At 41.1% G+C, this 18,456-nt stretch overlaps 1 protein-coding gene across 1 annotated transcript; it reads right to left on the reverse strand.

The window, feature by feature from the left end:
* Positions 1-7,738: 7,738 nt before the first annotated feature.
* Positions 7,739-18,444, reverse strand: LOC138947694 (FAST kinase domain-containing protein 3, mitochondrial-like). Its single transcript, XM_070319224.1, has 7 exons — positions 18,246-18,444; positions 15,679-17,189; positions 14,930-15,052; positions 14,355-14,465; positions 10,908-10,992; positions 9,026-9,140; positions 7,739-8,021 (listed from the first exon to the last, which is right to left on the reverse strand). The coding sequence occupies exons 2-7, from the start codon at positions 17,144-17,146 to the stop codon at positions 7,917-7,919; spliced, it is 2,007 nt and encodes a 668-aa protein (XP_070175325.1). The 5' UTR covers positions 17,147-17,189; positions 18,246-18,444; the 3' UTR covers positions 7,739-7,916.
* Between the last annotated feature and the right edge of the window lie 12 nt (positions 18,445-18,456).

The raw sequence follows: 18,456 nt of genomic DNA on the forward strand, positions 1-18,456 counted from the left end.
TTTATTCAGCATTCAATACATACAACTGCACAACGTAGCAGAACTCAAATAGAAGCTTTTTTAACATTCAAATCGCGCTGGCATATATAGTAAATACTCAATCTCGAGAATATTCCAGACCGAACACGATACAACTACATTATACGAGCCGTGCATGGACTAAACTAGCGACATTCTCTTATGACGTACATCAAAAGCGCCGACACACTTAATCCGAACGAACGCCACGAACTCACGGCTAAAACAGCATGGTAAACAACTTGTTTTGACAGGACTAGAAAGTTCACCTGCATTCTCGTCCAAGCATAAATATTGTGTTTACAAAATATAATATCGGTACTTTCCCACAAAGTACAAATAAGTCAACTACACGCAACACACAAAACTGAACCAAAGCTCAGCAACGGTAGCGTTTCCTAACACCAGGTCCGATTGACCTGTTGTCTAGCTGAAAACAGCTTACTTACTTACTGCCCAATCCAGGTCCGATTGACCTGTTGTCTAACTGAAAACAGCTTACTTACTTACTGCCCAATCCAGGTCCGATTGACCTGTTGTCTAGCTGAAAACAGCTTACTTACTTACTGCCCAATCCAGGTCCGATTGACCTGTTGTCTAACTGAAAACAGCTTACTTACTTACTGCCCAATCCAGGTCCGATTGACCTGTTGTCTAGCTGAAAACAGCTTACTTACTTACTGCCCAATCCAGGTCCGATTGACCTGTTGTCTAGCTGAAAACAGCTTGCTTACTTACTGCCCAATCCAGGTCCGATTGACCTGTTGTCTAACTGAAAACAGCTTACTTACTTACTGCCCAATCCAGATCCGATTGACCTGTTGTCTAGCTGAAAACAGCTTACTTACTTACTGCCCAATCCAGGTCCGATTGACCTGTTGTCTAGCTGAAAACAGCTTGCTTACTTACTGCCCAATCCAGGTCCGATTGACCTGTTGTCTAGCTGAAAACAGCTTGCTTACTTACTGCCCGTTATGCCGGTTGGCATTTAGGGCAGCAAGCTGAAAACAGCATTCATGTGAAACTGTCCATTTTTGTTTTAATTCAAACTATGGACATTTCTTTGCTTAGGAGATGGGGGGCACTCCCCAGTTAGCATTTTTTCCATTCCTCCAGTCCCTCAAGTTTCAAGTTCCATCCCTGAGAGTGGTGGGTGAGAGGTTTGGTTTCTAATACATGTAGTGAATGTGACTTTCATCTGTCTTATACAGCTTCACGGGGCTAGCTTTTCACATTTCATTGGGTTGGTGTGTTTCCTGACACATGGAATTAGGAACACACTTCATACGTTGGATTCACCAAAGCTTTAATTTTCTGATATCAAAATGTCACCTTTGTGATGCATCATCTTTACGGTACTTATTTTTGGTGTGTACGATTGTTTTGTTTTGTTTGTAGCTTCCATCTTCAAAGGAAGTTTGTGGGAGAGATCTAGAGAAGTAGGACAGTGAAAGATTTTGATTGTGAATTTTGGTTCTCACTCTTGCCAGCACAAGTTCTCTGAGCTCTATTTTTTGGGAAAAGCACCAATTAGATGCAGATTTGTTTTGTATTTGTTTGCGTGATAATCTATGTATGTCTTGCTTTAAAAAAATTACCACCAATATATATTCCAGGACATTTCAAATACTTGTACGTTTAAAAAAACATGTACCCACTGACTGAAACTTATGACCTAATCAACATCATATTTGGCATGGTAGCGGCAGTGTGCTCTTATAATTATGTCTACGATCCCTATTGAATACGATTACCTTGAGAGAGGGATGCACTATATATTATTATGGAGAAAAAAATTTGTTTTTACAGTGTTCGTATAATGTTTCAGTATGTGGTGGTTTTTTTCTCTTACTGATACTTTAAGAATCAGTGATACAATAACACTCGACTTCTAAGCCACATCTCCCTTTGTATGAAAAGAAATCACCAACAAGTTTACAAATTCTGTGGGGTATTGTGACTTTTGAAGTTTTTGTTGTTGTTGTTGGTTATTTCATGTATGTTTATTGCATATATGTGAGGTTCCGTCGAACGCTGAAGAAGAAGAAGCATATATGTGAGGAAAATGATCTTTATATTTGTTATTTCTTATTACTGGATACCACACAGTTACTTGCTTCACGGAAGGACTATTTTGTGTGTGACATAGCTGAAGTATCTGCAGGCTGTTCGCACGTACATGTATACCGACATACCCTGAATCCCGATTTCAGCATGAGAATTTTTTAATTGATGTTTGTTCAGGCAGTTGCATTGTGCTCAGTCTGGGAAAAGTCCTTATGTTTTTTGTTAATTTATTTATTTATTTATTTATTTAATTTTTTGTTTTTTGTGAGAATTTTCCCTGAACATTGTATCCACAAACTTCAGTAGAAGGATACTTGTGATGTCTCGAATTTGTAGCAAAACCAAGTTGAGTTGGACCTGCTCGGAGCAGTGTGTTCTGAAGAAAGAAATTTCTGTGATTTATTCAGTGATGTTTTGTCAGTGATCTGGCGTGTTACGTTTGTTGGTGTGCTTTTTTTGTAGTACTCGCCATATCACCTCAGCACTGAAGTACAATGTATATTTTTTACTGTGCAATATATGAGTCCCTGCAGGCATAGCAAGGGAAGAGGGACACACCCTGTAAGGCACTTTCAGTTTTATCTTGTACAATGGAACCCCCCTTTTAGGACCTCAAATAATCTGGGGAAAAGCAGGTTTGATTAAAGGAATCTTAAAAAGTGGAGGTAAATTTACAGAAGTTATTAACAGAAAATCTGAAAAACTAGGGTCTGAGAAGGGGATGGTCTTAAAATGGGGGGTTCCACGGTATAGGGACCCCCCGCGGATTAGGGGGAAGAATTTACCCGATGCTCCCCAGCATGTCGTAAGAGGCGACTAACGGATTCTGTTTCTCCTTTACCCTTGTTAAGTGTTTCTTGTATAGAATATAGTCAATGTTTGTAAAGATTTTAGTCAAGCAGTATGTAAGAAATGTTAAGTCCTTTGTACTGGAAACTTGCATTCTCCCAGTAAGGTCATATATTGTACTATGTCACACGCTTTCCTTCTTTGCCACTACTAAAGCAAACGTGTGCAAGATTGTATGTTACACGCTTTAGGAGCATGGCAAAAACGGATTCAAACTCAAAATCGTCCCTCCAAAAGCCAAAAAATTAACACACGACTTTTATTTCTCCTGCTGTTATCGTTTCTTCTCTTTACACATTCGTCAACGCTCAGAATACTGAAAACGGCATCCCAAATGACAGTACTGTTTCCATACGCGAATTTAGCTGCCCTTGGAAAGTGGCTAGCTCAGGAGGCCTGTTAGTCTGAAACTATAAGGACAGAGTTCTGAACATAGATGACAAAGATCCCAGAATGAACAAACATTTCGCGGATGCAACACAGAAAGACGTCATGAAGAATGCGATGCTTCAAAAGATACAGACTGTGACGATGACTGTGACGTCATTCACATACACCGAGACGTCATTCACAGTTGGTCGGTAACTTCTGTCAAAAAGTTAAGATCTCTCCACAATGGCTGCTCCTGTGTTTAGGTTTGTCAAGCTTGAGTACACAAAACGTGTTTGTTCTCTCCTCTGTGGAAGCTGTGAGACATAAATGCTATTCCGACTTGGTCGTGTGACAGAGTTTTCTTCCACACTCGATTAGCTGATGTCTAACTCAGCCTGACGGCTTCGTTAGACAATCAACGTAATCTCGTGTGGAAGAAAACGTCTGTCACACGACCAAGTCGGAATAGCAGGTAACGTTGCAAGCCCCTGGAGCAAATTTTTGATTAGTGCTTTTGTGAACAAGAAACAATTGACAAGTGGCTCTATCCCATCTCCCTCCTTTCCCCGTCGCGATATAACCTTGAACGGTTGAAAACGACGTTAAACACCAAATAAAGAAAGAAAGAACGGTATAGGTATGTTCTTGTTTAGAAGCCAAAGAATTCCTTTGTTTGTTTGTTCTTCAGCGGACATTTGGATAATAACATTATTGTTGCCTGTTCATCTACACAAGAGTATATAATTCGTTACTTCTTTTAATTTGTGTATGCCACATGTCAAGTACTTTGTTCTCATTTCCCGCAGTGGGGCACTGCGGTTATGAAATTAAAGGCCCCTCCTGTTTTTGGAACCGCAGGAGCTTTCTAGTTTGCTGTTAGGTAGATTTTTGGTTCCTCTTTCCTGTCATGCTCTCTTTTTCTTCATGAATTCTTTTCTTTTTTCTGCCTTCTTGCTCATTCACCTGTGTTTTTTCCAAAAATCTCTTCTCTTGCCGCTTGTCTCACGATTCATGTGTAGTTTAATCTGTTAGTGTTCTGATGTAAGTCCAGCAGTAGATAGGTTAAGCCTATTTTAACATACTGGAAACTGGTAATCTTCCAGTAGGTATTAATTTAGTTTTACTAAAGCCTGCTGGGACACAAGTAATGGGTTAGTGCATTTGTAAACAGGAATCGCTTGACAAGTGGCCCCCTTCATCCCCCCCTTCCTCGTCCTGATATGGCTCTGCGTAGTCGGCTGGACGTTAAGCAACAAATAAACAAACAAACAAAATTGTTCTCATTAACATGCTTTCTGTAAATTGTATGCTGATAATGAAATGTAAGCCTGTAACTTGTGAAGAAAAGCCATATTTTTTAATACAGTGTGTGAGATTTTCAGGTAGTCTGGATTGACTACCCAGGTTAACGGGTGCAATGGCCTAGTGGATAGGATGCCAGCCTCCCAAGCAGGTCATGGGTTTGAATCCCAACCGCTCCTGGTGGGTTAAGGATGGATATTTTTCCAATCTCCCAGGTCAACTTATGTGCAGTAATAGAAACACAAAAAATACCAAGCATGCATCCTCTGAAAACGGCATATGGCTGTCTAGTGGGGTTAAAATGGTATACACGTAAAAACCAGGGGAGTTTCAGCCCATGAACGAAGAAGAAGACTACCCAGATGGATAAGTTTATTTGTGTCCACAGTCATACCTGAAATGGAAGTAAAACGCAAACAAGCCAAGATTTGCAGTCAATAAAACCTGCATTGAACTTTAAACATACTTTTATTTTTATATCATACTCACAACTTAATAGTCATTTCTGAATTTACAGCCATCTAAATTTCCATTCAGTATTCATGTGTGAATTTATGAGCATCTCTGTTTAAGAAAGGCCACTTTGGCTGTGAACGATTTACTGAACCATTCTAAATTGTTGTGTATATTACATTATCCGGTTCTTCACATGTCTTCTTTTCTCGTGTAAGCCAAGGTATAAGCTGCACTGTGAACTGAATTGTGTTTTTTAAAACTGTTTCTTCTTCTTCTTCTTCTGCGTTTGTGGGCTGAAACTCCCACGTACACTCGTGTTTTTTGCACGAGTGGAATTTTACGTGTATGACCGGTTTTTTTTACCCCGCCATTTAGGCAGCCATACGCCGTTTTCGGAGGAAGCATGCTGGGTATTTTCGTGTTTCTATAACCCACCGAACTCTGACATGGATTACAGGATCTTTTTCGTGCGCACTTGGTCTTGTGCTTGCGTGTACACACGGGGGTGTTCGGACACCGAGGAGAGTCTGCAAACAAAGTTGACTCTGAGAAATAAATCTCTCGCCGAACGTGGGGACGAACTCACGCTGACAGCGGCCAACTGGATACAAATCCAGCGCGCTACCGACTGAGCTACATCCCCGCCCTTAAAACTGTTTCAATTTCAAGTAGCTATAGACAACAAGATTTGAACTGTCACTTTTCAACACAAAAGTCATTTCTTTCTTTCTTTCTTTATTTGGTGTTTAACGTCGTTTTCAACCAACAAAAGTCATTTCCAGTTGGAATTTTTCTATTAAAAGGAAGCCTTTCTTTGTTCACTTTTGCACTTACTGACTTGCTCTGTCACAACAGAGAAACAGCACATGGTTTCATGCATATAGAAAGTATATGTGAGTACTACATGGTTTAATCTTAACCAAATGAGGCAGAGCGCTATTTTAAGATTTGAGAAACTAAGGGAAGTAAGCGCTCTAAATATTTTATGCTGGTTTCTCGGGTCATGGTTGAATGGTTTTCATTAGCATCACAGTTCACTTCAATCAGATTTTAATTAGTTATTGTTATCACTACGGTTGACATTGTGATTTTTTTCAGCATTGATTTTTGTGATTTTGTTGTAAATATGTCTAATCCTGAATATTTAGGTTGTTGGTGAATTAAACGTTTGTTCACTGGAAAGTTTCAGTCTATCTGTTTTGGATTTGTGTTTTGTTTGACCTATTCACATGCTCATTGTTTGACTGGTTGGTCTTTGTAACATTGTTGTCAAGGCACACGCACACACACAGTAGGTCCCCCCGCGGGTTAGGGGGAGTCCCATATTGGTTGGTTCTGTTTCTCCTTTTACCCTTGTTAAGTGTTTCTTGTATAGAATATAGTCAATGTTTGTAAAGATTTTAGTCAAGCAGTATGTAAGAAATGTTAAGTCCTTTGTACTGGAAACTTGCATTCTCCCAGTAAGGTCATATATTGTACTACGTTGCAAGCCCCTGGAGCAATTTTTTGATTAGTGCTTTTGTGAACAAGAAACAATTAACAAGTGGCTCTATCCCATCTCCCCCCTTTCCCCTATCCCATCTCCCCCCTTTCCTCGTCGCGATATAACCTTGAATGGTTGAAAACGACGTTAAACACCAAATAAAGAAAGAATTGTCAAGGCACACGCACACACACAGTAGGTACCAGTAAGATAACTACCGTATTTGACAGACTACAAGCCGCGACTTTTTTTCCAAAAAAATCGCATTGCGGCTTATAAAAAGATGCGGCTAAAACGTTACCTAAACTTGAATAGCATTCACCTAATGGAAGTCGCCGCGGATTTTCATTTCGCTCGATTAGCGATTACCGGTACCTTATTAGCTCTCTACTCAAGACTCGGCGCTTTTCTCTTTCTTTCGCGAATCTTCGTTTGTCAACAAGACGTTGTGACAAGATAGCGTACAGAGAAACACCGGATGTATCAGGATCTCGCGCGCGCGAGATTTCGTTTTTTTGTGTCTCGCGATAGTTGGAGGAGCGAGAGCCGCCATGTTGTGTTTTCGTCTGCTCGAAATGTGCGCAAAAGTCGTAAATCATCCCAAAAAAGCTTATTCCGGGCGGGACTACATGTGTGTGTTGGTTACAAATTGTGTGTGTGATATTTTTCTTCAAACTGTTTTTCTTTGTTTCATTTGTTTATTCTCGGAGCCGATTTCGCCAAATACCGTACTTTCGTTTGCCTGGTTGTTTTGATTGATTGACACGATCTGATTATATTTTTTTCGACGGCGGCTAATATAGTGACGCGGCCTATACGTGGCTCGTCCCAATTTTTTTTTTTAAAGTCGGGGGTGCGGCTTATAAAACGGTGCATCTTGTAATCCGTCAAATACGGTACTGTATTTATTTTAAAGCAAGACAGTATGGGTTTGTGTTTCCAGAGCTGTTTGTTTTGTTCAGCAGTAAATGACGACAAGGAATCAAGTTGATGTGCTCCTGCAACACGCTCTTGCGTCTGATTGGTTCTCCCAATCTCCTTTTTCGTAACAGGAGAATATTGCAAATAATGTTCACAATGTGTGCATGTACTGTTTGGCACACTCAACATGAAACCTTTGTCAAAATGACACATCAAAAAGTTGTCAGACATTTCACACTGAAAGACAACTAGGGTTCATATGAACAGATCTGTTTTTTCACATCAAAGATTTATTTCAGTCGACATTTAGCATAAAAAGATGACGCTCCACATTTTGCACTGCAAAATCTATTTCACTTGCATTTTCACAAGAAGATTCAGTTCTCACATTTTACACTAAAAGTTTTATGTACAGTGTTTTTGCTTTACAGTCATAAGGTGCACAGTATCATGTTCCTGAACGCTTTGCTGTTCGAATCCAACGCTGCCATTTTTTCTCCATGTACTTCTGTCTTTCGCTTCTGGTCAAGGGGAGAAACTCCGCATCAAACACCTGCAACAAATGTCAGAACCAACTTCAATCACATTCACCCTTGTAAAGGTAATGGTGGTACACTGCATATGTGTACATTTTCACAAACTTCCTTCGTCAAAGATAGAGCCGTAAAATCAACACAGAGACATTACAGCAACAAAGCAGTGTTCAGGTTCTACAGGCCAGGTAAGGGCATAAACTTGAGTTTCACAAATACATGAATTTGGTGAGTCTCGAATAGTTTCAAGTTTCTTGTCTCTACAAGACCTAAAAAAATCTGAGAAAATCATGTATTAAAATAAGGGAGTATTACAATGGAGGCAACTTTACGTACATTGGAATCAGAATATCTGAGAGAACAGTCTTTAAAAGGGGGGTAATCGTAAAGAGTGTTCAAAATGAGTTCCATTGTTTTACTTCATGGATAAAACTGATCAAACAAATTCCTGTCGGGTGTCTTCCCATTAATTAGATGCTCCTTTATCAGACTTTTTTATTATCATATCTTCTGTAAATTTAATTCCATTTTGAGACTCCCTCCTTTTTTAAGACCCGATTCAATTTTTATTTTTAGATCTTCAAAGGGGAAGATGGGTGTGTTCACCTGCACACCCAAAGATGGGTGTGTTCACCTGCACACCCAAAGATGGGTGAGTTCACCTGCACACCCAAAGATGGGTGTGTTCACCTGCACACCCAAAGATGGGTGTGTTCACCTGCACACCCAAAGATGGGTGTGTTCACCTGCACACCCAAAGATGGGTGTGTTCACCTGCACACCCAAAGATGGGTGTGTTCACCTGCACACCCAAACTGTCACACACTACAGTGGAACCCCCCTTATAAGACACCCCAAATTTAAGACTCTCTCCCTTTTAAAACTTTTAAGACGTTTTCTCAGACTTTCTGTCTACATGTATTAAACCTCCATAAAGTTACCCCCATTTTAAGACCTGATTTTCTCAGATTGTTTGAGGTCTTAAAAGGGGGTTCCACTGTACCGAAAAGCAAATATGGTTTACCTTCACCACTGTATAGCCGAGCTTGGTCAGGTGTCGCTGGCGCATGGAGAACTCGCCCAGCAAGTGACCGCTGTTGACACAGTAGTGGTCAGCCGTCAAGATCAGGATGGCTAGTCTGAAACAAGAAGAGAGAGTTAAATCAGCTGTTGCCATCATTAACCCAGTGCCTCCAAGAGCGCCCAGTAATGCCTGCAAAATAGTTCATGTGGGCGGGGATATAGCTCAGTTGGTAGCGCGCTGGATTTGTATTCAGTTGGCCGCTGTCAGCGCGAGTTCGATCCCAGGTTCGGCGGAAATTTATTTCACAGAGTCAACTTTGTGTGCAGACTCTCTTCGGTGTCCGAACCACCCCCCGTGTATACTACATTGGGTGTGCACGTTAAAGATCCCACGATTGACAAAAGGGTCTTTCCTGGCAAAATTGCTTAGGCACAGTTAATAATTGTCTACCATACCCGTGTGACTTGGAATAAGGCCGTGAAAGGTAAATATGCGCCGACATGGCTGCAATCTACTGGCCGTATAAAATTTCATCTCACACGGCATCACTGCAGAGCGCCTAGAACTGTACCCACGGAATATGCGCGATATAAGCCTCATTGATTGATTGATTGATTGAAATCTCGTAACGGCTGCATTAATCATCTACAAAATTGCTTTCCCCCCTTTTGTGCCGAAAGACTGCATGAACAGATGAGATCAAGCCTTGCTTCATTGGATCATTCATTTAAGTCTTTTAGGTACTGCATTACAGCCTGCATGATTCTGTCTTGGAGGCATTGGGTTAAGAAATGGCACCTGCAAAACGAGTCAGCGACAGGAATAATTGTTTCCTGCTATGCCAAGTCCATCACACGACAATGAAGTCTGTCGCGTGACAGTGAATTGTTGACTCCTTTCTGAATACAAAACTAAGGCAGACGAGTTATAGAAACACTGAATCTTGGTACAGGTGATGGAGATGGAGACAAAACAAAACATTTGCAAGAATATCAACCAAGTGGCCTTAAAAGTGGACAGAACCAAAAAAGAACTTTTATTTTACTCATATATATATATATATATAGCTATTCTGATGGACACGTGGGGGAATTCGGGGGCTGTGATTGGATGGTCTCTTCCGATCATCAAAGCATAATGCTACGGAAGTCGGCCATTTTTGCCAATATCCAAAAGCATATTGGCAATAACAGAGACGCATGGTTCCGGTTTACCCATCTGTACCACACGATGTTTTAATCGACAACAGCATACACTGACAACTTGAAATTCTTCTCGGGAATGTTTTTCAGCTTTAAAAATGTCGATAGCATACCCTTTTCTGCTAAACAGGACTAAATCAATTATTTTCTGTCCCTAAACACCACAAAATGCCCAAAGTCGAAAGATGTAGTACAAACAGGGGAGTAAAACGGAACAGCCGTTTTTGTGTGCCTGTGTCAGTTGCCGACTGACACAAACTTTCGCATTCGGCTTTTCTTATCTCTTAAGGGAACCGTCATCTGCAATCAACGACATGGACCATTCTGGTACGTGTTGCTGACAAAAACATGATTTTAACACAGAATTTAATGTCAGAACAGCTATATAATCGCTATTGTGTTTTTAGCGTAGCAATAGGGTCTGATATTTAGACTCGTCGGCATTATACTTGTCTCATCTAAATATCGGACCCTATTGCTACGCTGAAAACACAATAGCTGTTAATATTAAGTCGTGCCGAATTCACGGAATTGCCGAATTTGCGGAATCGGCAACATTTTTGCAAAACACTCACGCAAAACGGCAGCGTTTTGCCAAAACTGCATAAAGGCTTTTAAAATTTGCCTATTTCGCAAAAGCTGCAGCACAAAACAGGTGAAAAACAGGGTGAAAGACACACCTGACAGCTGCATAAGTAGACGGCTGACCCCCGTGGTAACTGACTGGAATAGGTTGTCCTCTATCATTCACATGCACCTCCGCATCTGAAACAACAATATCACACATCAGCGTAATGATGACAACTTTGCTCTTGGAGTTACTACCCTAAAAACATACCAAACAGTGCACCAAGGAATGGGATTGAGGTCTGATAGCTCAGTTGGTAGAACACTGGACGTTTGACCCTTGGGTCACAAGTTTGAATCTTGTCCAGCATGCACACGTATGTGAATTGTGATGTCTCAGAAACGGTATCCATGCCGCATCACTGCTGTGACACATGAAAGACCTCAGGCATTCTACCCAAAGTGCAGGTGGCTTATTACACCTGAACATAACACACCTGGGTAGCGTGACTCTTGTTGATGCTAATTTTCCACTGAGAGGAAGTGACACATTTCCAAGCCAGGGATCGCGTTAACGCATGTTTTTTGCGTATTTGACGCGTTTTAAAATCCGCCCACGCATTTTCCCGGCGCTTATGCGTAACGCGTACGCAAAACAACTTCTATTCAAAACGGCATGCTCAGCAGCACATCCCAATACTGAATCAGACTATAGCCCACGCGCGCGAGTTTAGAATCTCTAGTCTGTTCTGGATCAAGCATAGCACAAGCGCGCGAGTTCAAATCTAAAGTCGGTTTTGGATAAAACAAAATGAGGTGACGTGCTCTCGGCATAAGAGTGTCGCAAGCGACGCAAAGCAACGCTGGTCGGTTTTCTGAAACAGAACATACACCCCAAAATGCACTGGGCGTGTGGCGCCAAATCTAGGCTGAGAGATGCTTTCAGTTCAAGCCTGACATGATTTAACTGTGTTATAGTGTGACGCAAAATCGGTTCTGCTTTACGCGTTTTTTGGCCATTTGAAAAATCTTAGCGCGACCCCTGCCTAGCAGTGGGATAAGTAAGTAATAAAAAAGTTCAGGAAGATTCTCCTAAAGCTGAACAAACACGACTCTAACAAAAGAAACAGTACAGATGAAAACCTGAAAATCTGTTAAAGCAAGGTCTTAAAAATAATGGAGGTAAATTATGAACAGAAAATCTGTCAAAGCAAGGTCTTAAAATGGAGGTAAATTATGAACAGAAAATCTGTTAAAGCAAGGTCTTAAAAGGGAGGTAAATTATGAACAGAAAGTCTGAGAAAACAAGGTCTTAATAACTTTTTCGCGACACGCCGCCAGAATACAAGCGTTGACTGATCATGCCGTTGTCAGCACGCCGCCAGAATCCGTGCGTTAGGTGCGTGAGTCACTTCGCCACACACCGCCATAATAGTAGCGTTGGAAGTGGAAAATACCACGCTGGGGATTTTCCATACGAAAACCCACGTGATAGGTTCAGAGGTCGGCTGCATTATCATACGCGACAAATAACTCCCAGAACAGTTGATTTCATTGGTTAGTTTGGATACTACAGGTCATTGACGGCACCAACCCATGCCTTAGTTTCATATTTAGGATTCCAAAATGTCGCGAGTTGTCAGTGTTGTTGTTGCGAAGCGAAGCGGCGTGCGGAAGGTGTGCATCAAACAGTGTTGTTGTGATGGATGGATAAGTGAGTGATGAGGGTGAATGAGTTAGCCAAATCAAGAGCTCGAGGTGTCAATGCTACTTTGGCCAAAACCCAATGCAAGCGGACGGACGCGATTCTGGTGCCGGGAATGTGCTGTGGCCACATGGCTGTGGCGCTTTGTGTTGAGCCGTGCTTCGAAGTGTGGCACACAAAGAAGGATGTTCTCCGTGCATAAACCGAGTTCTAAACAAGTCATTTATACAAAAACTGTAAATACTGTGACAGCAAGTGTTTCTTTTCTTCTATGGATAAAACCCAACGCAATGGGACTTGATTCTGGTGCCTGGAATGTGGTGTGGCGTTTTGCGTTGAGCTGTGCTTCCAAGTGTGGCACTGTAAATACTGTGACAGCAAGTGTTTCTTTTCTTCTACATGGATATATTCATCATAGTCATCACCCAGTCATCTCATTGTCTCATTCAGGTTAGTAAATTCTTTTTTGAGTATTCACTAACAACATTTTGTGCATATTTTCAAACATGTCTGTAGTATTTATGTGGTGCCTCTGGACTTTTTTTTATTTAAATTGTTGACATTTTCAATAGCATACCACACAAACACAACAAGCCTTTTGACAAATACAAAGTACATTTCTGAAACAATGAAAGATCTTTCTTTAATTGTGTGCAAAAAGTAAGTCTCCACATGTACTAGTGTTTTTACAATATTTTTTTCAAAATACAATATTTTTTTCAAAATACAATATTTTTTTCAAAATACAATATTTTTTTCAAAATTTCCCAATTTTGGTTGTCAGCAGGCTATTTATTGACATTTTCAATAGCATACCACACAAACACAACAAGCCTTTTGACAAATACAAAGTACATTTCTGAAACAATGAAAGATCTTTCTTTAATTGTGTGCAAAAAGTAAATCTCCACATGTACTAGTTTTTTACAATATTTTTTTCAAAATACAATATTTTTTTCAAAATGTCCCAATTTTGGTTGTCAGCAGGCTATTTATATGCTTTGGCTCAGGCGTTCTGAGTGTATAGTCATGTCATAGGGTGGACGTGTTGAATGAGTTAAAAGGGAGGTAAATTATGAACAGAAAATCTGTCAAAGCAAGGTCTTAAAATGGAGGTAAATTATGAACAGAAAATCTGTTAAAGCAAGGTCTTAAAATGGAGGTAAATTATGAACAGAAAATCTGTTAAAGCAAGGTCTTAAAATGGAGGTAAATTATGAACAGAAAATCTGTCAAAGCAAGGTCTTAAAATGGAGGTAAATTATGAACAGAAAATCTGTTAAAGCAAGGTCTTAAAATGGAGGTAAATTATGAACAGAAAATCTGTTAAAGCAAGGTCTTAAAATGGAGGTAAATTATGAACAGAAAATCTGTCAAAGCAAGGTCTTAAAATGGAGGTAAATTATGAACAGAAAATCTGTTAAAGCAAGGTCTTAAAATGGAGGTAAATTATGAACAGAAAATCTGTTAAAGCAAGGTCTTAAAAGGGAGGTAAATTATGAACAGAAAATCTGTCAAAGCAAGGTCTTAAAATGGAGGTAAATTATGAACAGAAAATCTGTTAAAGCAAGGTCTTAAAATGGAGGTAAATTATGAACAGAAAATCTGTTAAAGCAAGGGCTTAAAAGGGAGGTAAATTATGAACAGAAAATCTGTCAAAGCAAGGTCTTAAAATGGAGGTAAATTATGAACAGAAAATCTGTCAAAGCAAGGTCTTAAAAGGGAGGTAAATTATGAACAGAAAATCTGTCAAAGCAAGGTCTTAAAAGGGGTCCGGAGAGTTAAATTTGGGGGTCTTCAAAGGGGGGTTCCAATGTAATACGGTAGTGAAAAGTATACTGTTGCCGCAACATACCGATAGCATAAACTGTGTTGGAACCAAAAGTGCGCATCCTCACAAGACTGTTTCCAATCATGGAGTCCAGGGTCTCCTGTAGTCGGGATTGTAGCATCTTCATTCTTTCACCTGGAAAACAGAAATTAGACAATCTCATTAATATGTGATGCTTAATTAGCTGGCAAAATTGTACAGATACGCACAGAATGCAAAAGTCTCACAGAAAGCAACGAAGTAAAACATCAGAAATCACGACAGGCCAGTGATCATTGCCTGAACGAATCTCCAATGTGTACTTATTTGAAAGGAAAGGGCATCAAATTGAGCAGAAACTGCATAACATACTCATCAGAGTGACTTTCTCCCTGCAAAGTGCAATCACTGTTGCTGTACGTGTTGGGTTGGCTTTTTTCTCACTTGTACTTTTTGCTCTTGTTTTCCGCACTGTCATTAGTGTTGGGGGCGCAACCTCTTTCACACTAGGGCATGAAAATCGGGAAAGAGTCACTCTATTATAAAATCATTAAAATAATTGTAGCTGTAAAGTATTTAACAAGAAAAAGAGAGACAAAAGTGCAGAGCTGTGTATTGACCTTTCCAAGCCTGCCCTGCCTGCAGCTTGTAGAGATACGGAACACGGACACCTCGTGAGTCCAGCTTGACCGCAGACTGCAGCATCTCCAGCCACATGCCTGCTTCATGGGGCCTGGCCAAACCTGCACACAACACATTGCACTGTCAAACCTGTCTGTAGTGTTATGACCCCTTGAGGAACCAACCAACAGTGGTCGCTATAGACAGGTGGCCTCTATGGAAAGATGAATGATGATGGGCTTTCATTAGACTGGTCATAATTTGCAGGTGGTCATTATCAAGAGGTGGTCGCCAGGGCAAGTTCAACTGTACTTTCAAACCTCACTTCTTGGAGTGAAAATATGACACAAAGATAAACTTATCACAGAACCAAGAACGCAACTAGTTCGTAACTGTTAGTGTAAATCTCTAAGTTCTACATGAAAAAAATCCATCAGTAACGTATGGAAATACTGTTTGTAAACTCACGCATGTAGTATGTCTACATTATATATAGTTCAACGTGACCTATTGTTTTCTATGATGTATCACTATCAGCTAATGTTTCATGAATATATATGTTTACATGTATGTACAGTGGAACCCACATTTAAGACTCTATAAAGATGAGATAATCAGGTTTTAAAAGGGAGGTAAAAAACCGTAAATGTACAGACACTGTGAACTATCAACTAAACCTATAACAAATTAGAATATATCTTTAAATGGTCAGGAGCCCTTAAAATGCGACTTCCATTGTATTTGATACCTTTCACTTTGCTGAAGAAAGTTGGCGTCAGCACTTTCTGCACAAAGTTCAGGGGCACTCTATCCACAAAGGCAAAAGAACACAGAAGTTCAGCAAGATGATCTGGGTGGAAGTCTGTGAAGCGCTTTTCTAGCATCTTTTCTGATTGCAGCAGAAAGCCATGACAATCTTTGGGCATGTAGTTGAGCTGTCCGAACGGTCTCAGAACGGTGAAGAGCTGCAGTGCCGAGTACGTCTCTCCATGCTGCACAAAATGTTTGGCGGCAGCGTCCAGAATGGTGGGGGAGAAGAAACGACGAGTGCGACAATACTCCATCACCAAACCCAACAGGTTCGTGTTCATGTCCGCGCCTCGAGCGCCAATGTACCGCTCAAGGGCTGTGGTGAAGTTGGAATCGCTGAAGCGGAAGTGGACGAAGGCGGCGACAAACTGCATGAGGCCGTCCTCGGGGAGGTGGTGGATGTTGAGGAAGAGCCAGTGCGCCAGGTCGGTCATCATGCTGACCTGCAGGGAGTTGAGCTGCACCAGGCTGGCCACACACCCCACCGCCTGCTCTGCCGGCATCTTCCACCAGATCTTGTGGAACTGCTTGCCCAGCACCTTCAGCAGGTACTTGTGGCTGGGAGGCAGACAGGCCAGGACCTTGGCTAGGCTGGTCTCTGTCACGTCCCTGTAGTGGTTGCCCATGTACACCCACACACTGTTGATCAGGTCTCTGTCTCCTCTAGGAGAGGCGCGTAACAGCTGACTCAAATTGCACAAATCGTCTATGGAGAACTGTTCCTCTACCATACGCTTCTCTATCTCTCCATTGATGGCCGACATGCAGCTTTGTTCGAAGCTCTCCATGGTCATGTAACAGGACACCAGCTCAAGCAACGTTTCGTTAGAAAGCTGAGCGACGTCTTTTCCGACGGTATCGTTCAACTCCCTCATGACGGCTGTGCGAATGAATGAGTGCAGGTCATCCCAGTCAGAGTTCATTTTCTGCAGTTGACTCACTCTCTGCAAGGCTGCTGACGCAGAATAGCCAGTCACTCGTTGTGCAGGAATCTCCAGCAGTTTAAACACGTCTCTCACCGACTCGCATTGTTGCAACAAATACTGAAAGTTCTCATCTTCTGTGGTCATGGGCCGAATCCTTTCACCAGAGAAGGTGTGGTTGGTGAGAGGAACCATTCCCTTGTCCAGCAAGCGAATGAGGATGGGCAGCTCCTGAATCTCCAGGCCATCCTGCAGCAAAATGGACGAAACGCTGACAACGTTTCTGGAAGATGGAGGAGCAAGTCTGTGTTGGGAGCAATGAATGTGCCTCTTGCCAGGGTCACTCTGGACACGGCAGGTGGCTGTTGGCAGGCCTGTGCAGGTAGAGGTCAGTGTGCTATGTCCTGCACTGGACAAACGGGCTGCTGCTCTGGTCAGCTTGAGTACTGCCACTCGGACTGTTGCCAGTGATGGCTGAGACATGACGATGATTTCTGGTAAACCCCAGGCTACTGTGAATTGGTATCTGCACATAGTTATTTGGAAAAGTTTGAAAACATGAACTATAACATCAAACTGATTTTAATTAAAAATGTGACAGTTTCCCCACTTCATCACCAAACAATGAAAAAATATATGAAGCACAATAAACACTAATCACTTAGGGAACATCACCAAAATGATTGCATGACCAACATATATTCAGCCTCAATGAGCCCTCTGATCGTGTGTCAGTGTGTCGATCCTTGCTTCTGCATGCAAGCTGAGCATAGATTTATCTTCACATGACACCATGGAACTTTTGGAAGCTGCTCTAACTTTCTAAGTCTAAGTTCTAAACTTGTTCAACTTCAAGTTCTATCAAATGACTTCCATGGAATGAGCTGAATCTCAAGTTTATCACAAACTTTTGTACTAATCAAATATCAAAGTAAACTTCTAACACACTGTGCCCATTAACTCAGAATCAAGGCACTTTCAGGCCAAAGACTAGTATTAGTAAGTTAATATTGTGGTACTTAACCTTACTTAACAACTTCCAGTGATGATACCTCAATAATCGAAAGAAGAAGAGATTCCCTCCTAAGGCCAAAAAAAAAATAGGTGTGGTTACGGTAACATAGCCAAAAAAAATAGGGTAGGTAGGTAGGCAATCACTTTTTTTTTTTTTAACTTTTTTTTCTAATGTGTACAAATTAAACCTACTTGACAGGGAAATAAGTGTGCGACTCGGGCGCTTTCGCTTTCATTGCGTTTTTTGCACTGGTTTTTTTTTTTTTTTTTTTGACAAATGTAATAAAAAGTTATAGGATCGGCCCCTAAAAATAGGGTAGGTCGGGTTACCGTAACCACACCTATTTTTTTTTTAGGCCTAATAGTCATAATACTTTTTCTTTTATCAAATTTAACTTCAAAATGTAAGCTCCTGTTCAGTAGACAACAGAATCGGACCCCTTTCCAGACCTATTTGTATGAATGACCATTTTCTTCGTCTGGCTGATGGCAACACAAAATCGAGTGACAGGCTGACACTGATGTAAACAAAACCATGCTTCTGTTGTGTGCTGCGTAATTTACATACCTTGAAAAACAATTTTCAAGTTCAGTAACAGTCTGTTTTCCAAGCCTGAGCGTCGCAACTGCTGCCCTGAGACGGTTCCAGTGGCAAGTGTTGTAAGATGTACTTTGTAACAGTAGACATCCTGGACTTTTGTAACAGACACTTGCACACCTTTACGAAACGATCATGCCTTACGAAACCTTGACTAGAGTGGTCTTGGTCAACCTTGACT

This window comes from Littorina saxatilis, linkage group LG14 (genome assembly GCF_037325665.1).
Source record: "Littorina saxatilis isolate snail1 linkage group LG14, US_GU_Lsax_2.0, whole genome shotgun sequence".
In the NCBI taxonomy this organism is placed as follows: Eukaryota; Metazoa; Mollusca; class Gastropoda; order Littorinimorpha; family Littorinidae; genus Littorina; species Littorina saxatilis.

What these genes read in the sequence shown, in the direction of transcription:
- LOC138947694 (XM_070319224.1), bottom strand. Translation starts at nt 17,146, where the DNA reads ATGTCTCAGCCATCACTGGCAACAGTCCGAGTGGCAGTACTCAAGCTG. An exon ending in GGCAGGGCAGGCTTGGAAAG is followed by an intron (nt 14,466 to 14,929) that starts GTCAATACACAG and finishes TCTGTTTTCCAG; the next exon opens with GTGAAAGAATGAAGATGCTA. An exon ending in TCGGCTATACAGTGGTGAAG is followed by an intron (nt 8,022 to 9,025) that starts GTAAACCATATT and finishes CATTTGTTGCAG; the next exon opens with GTGTTTGATGCGGAGTTTCT.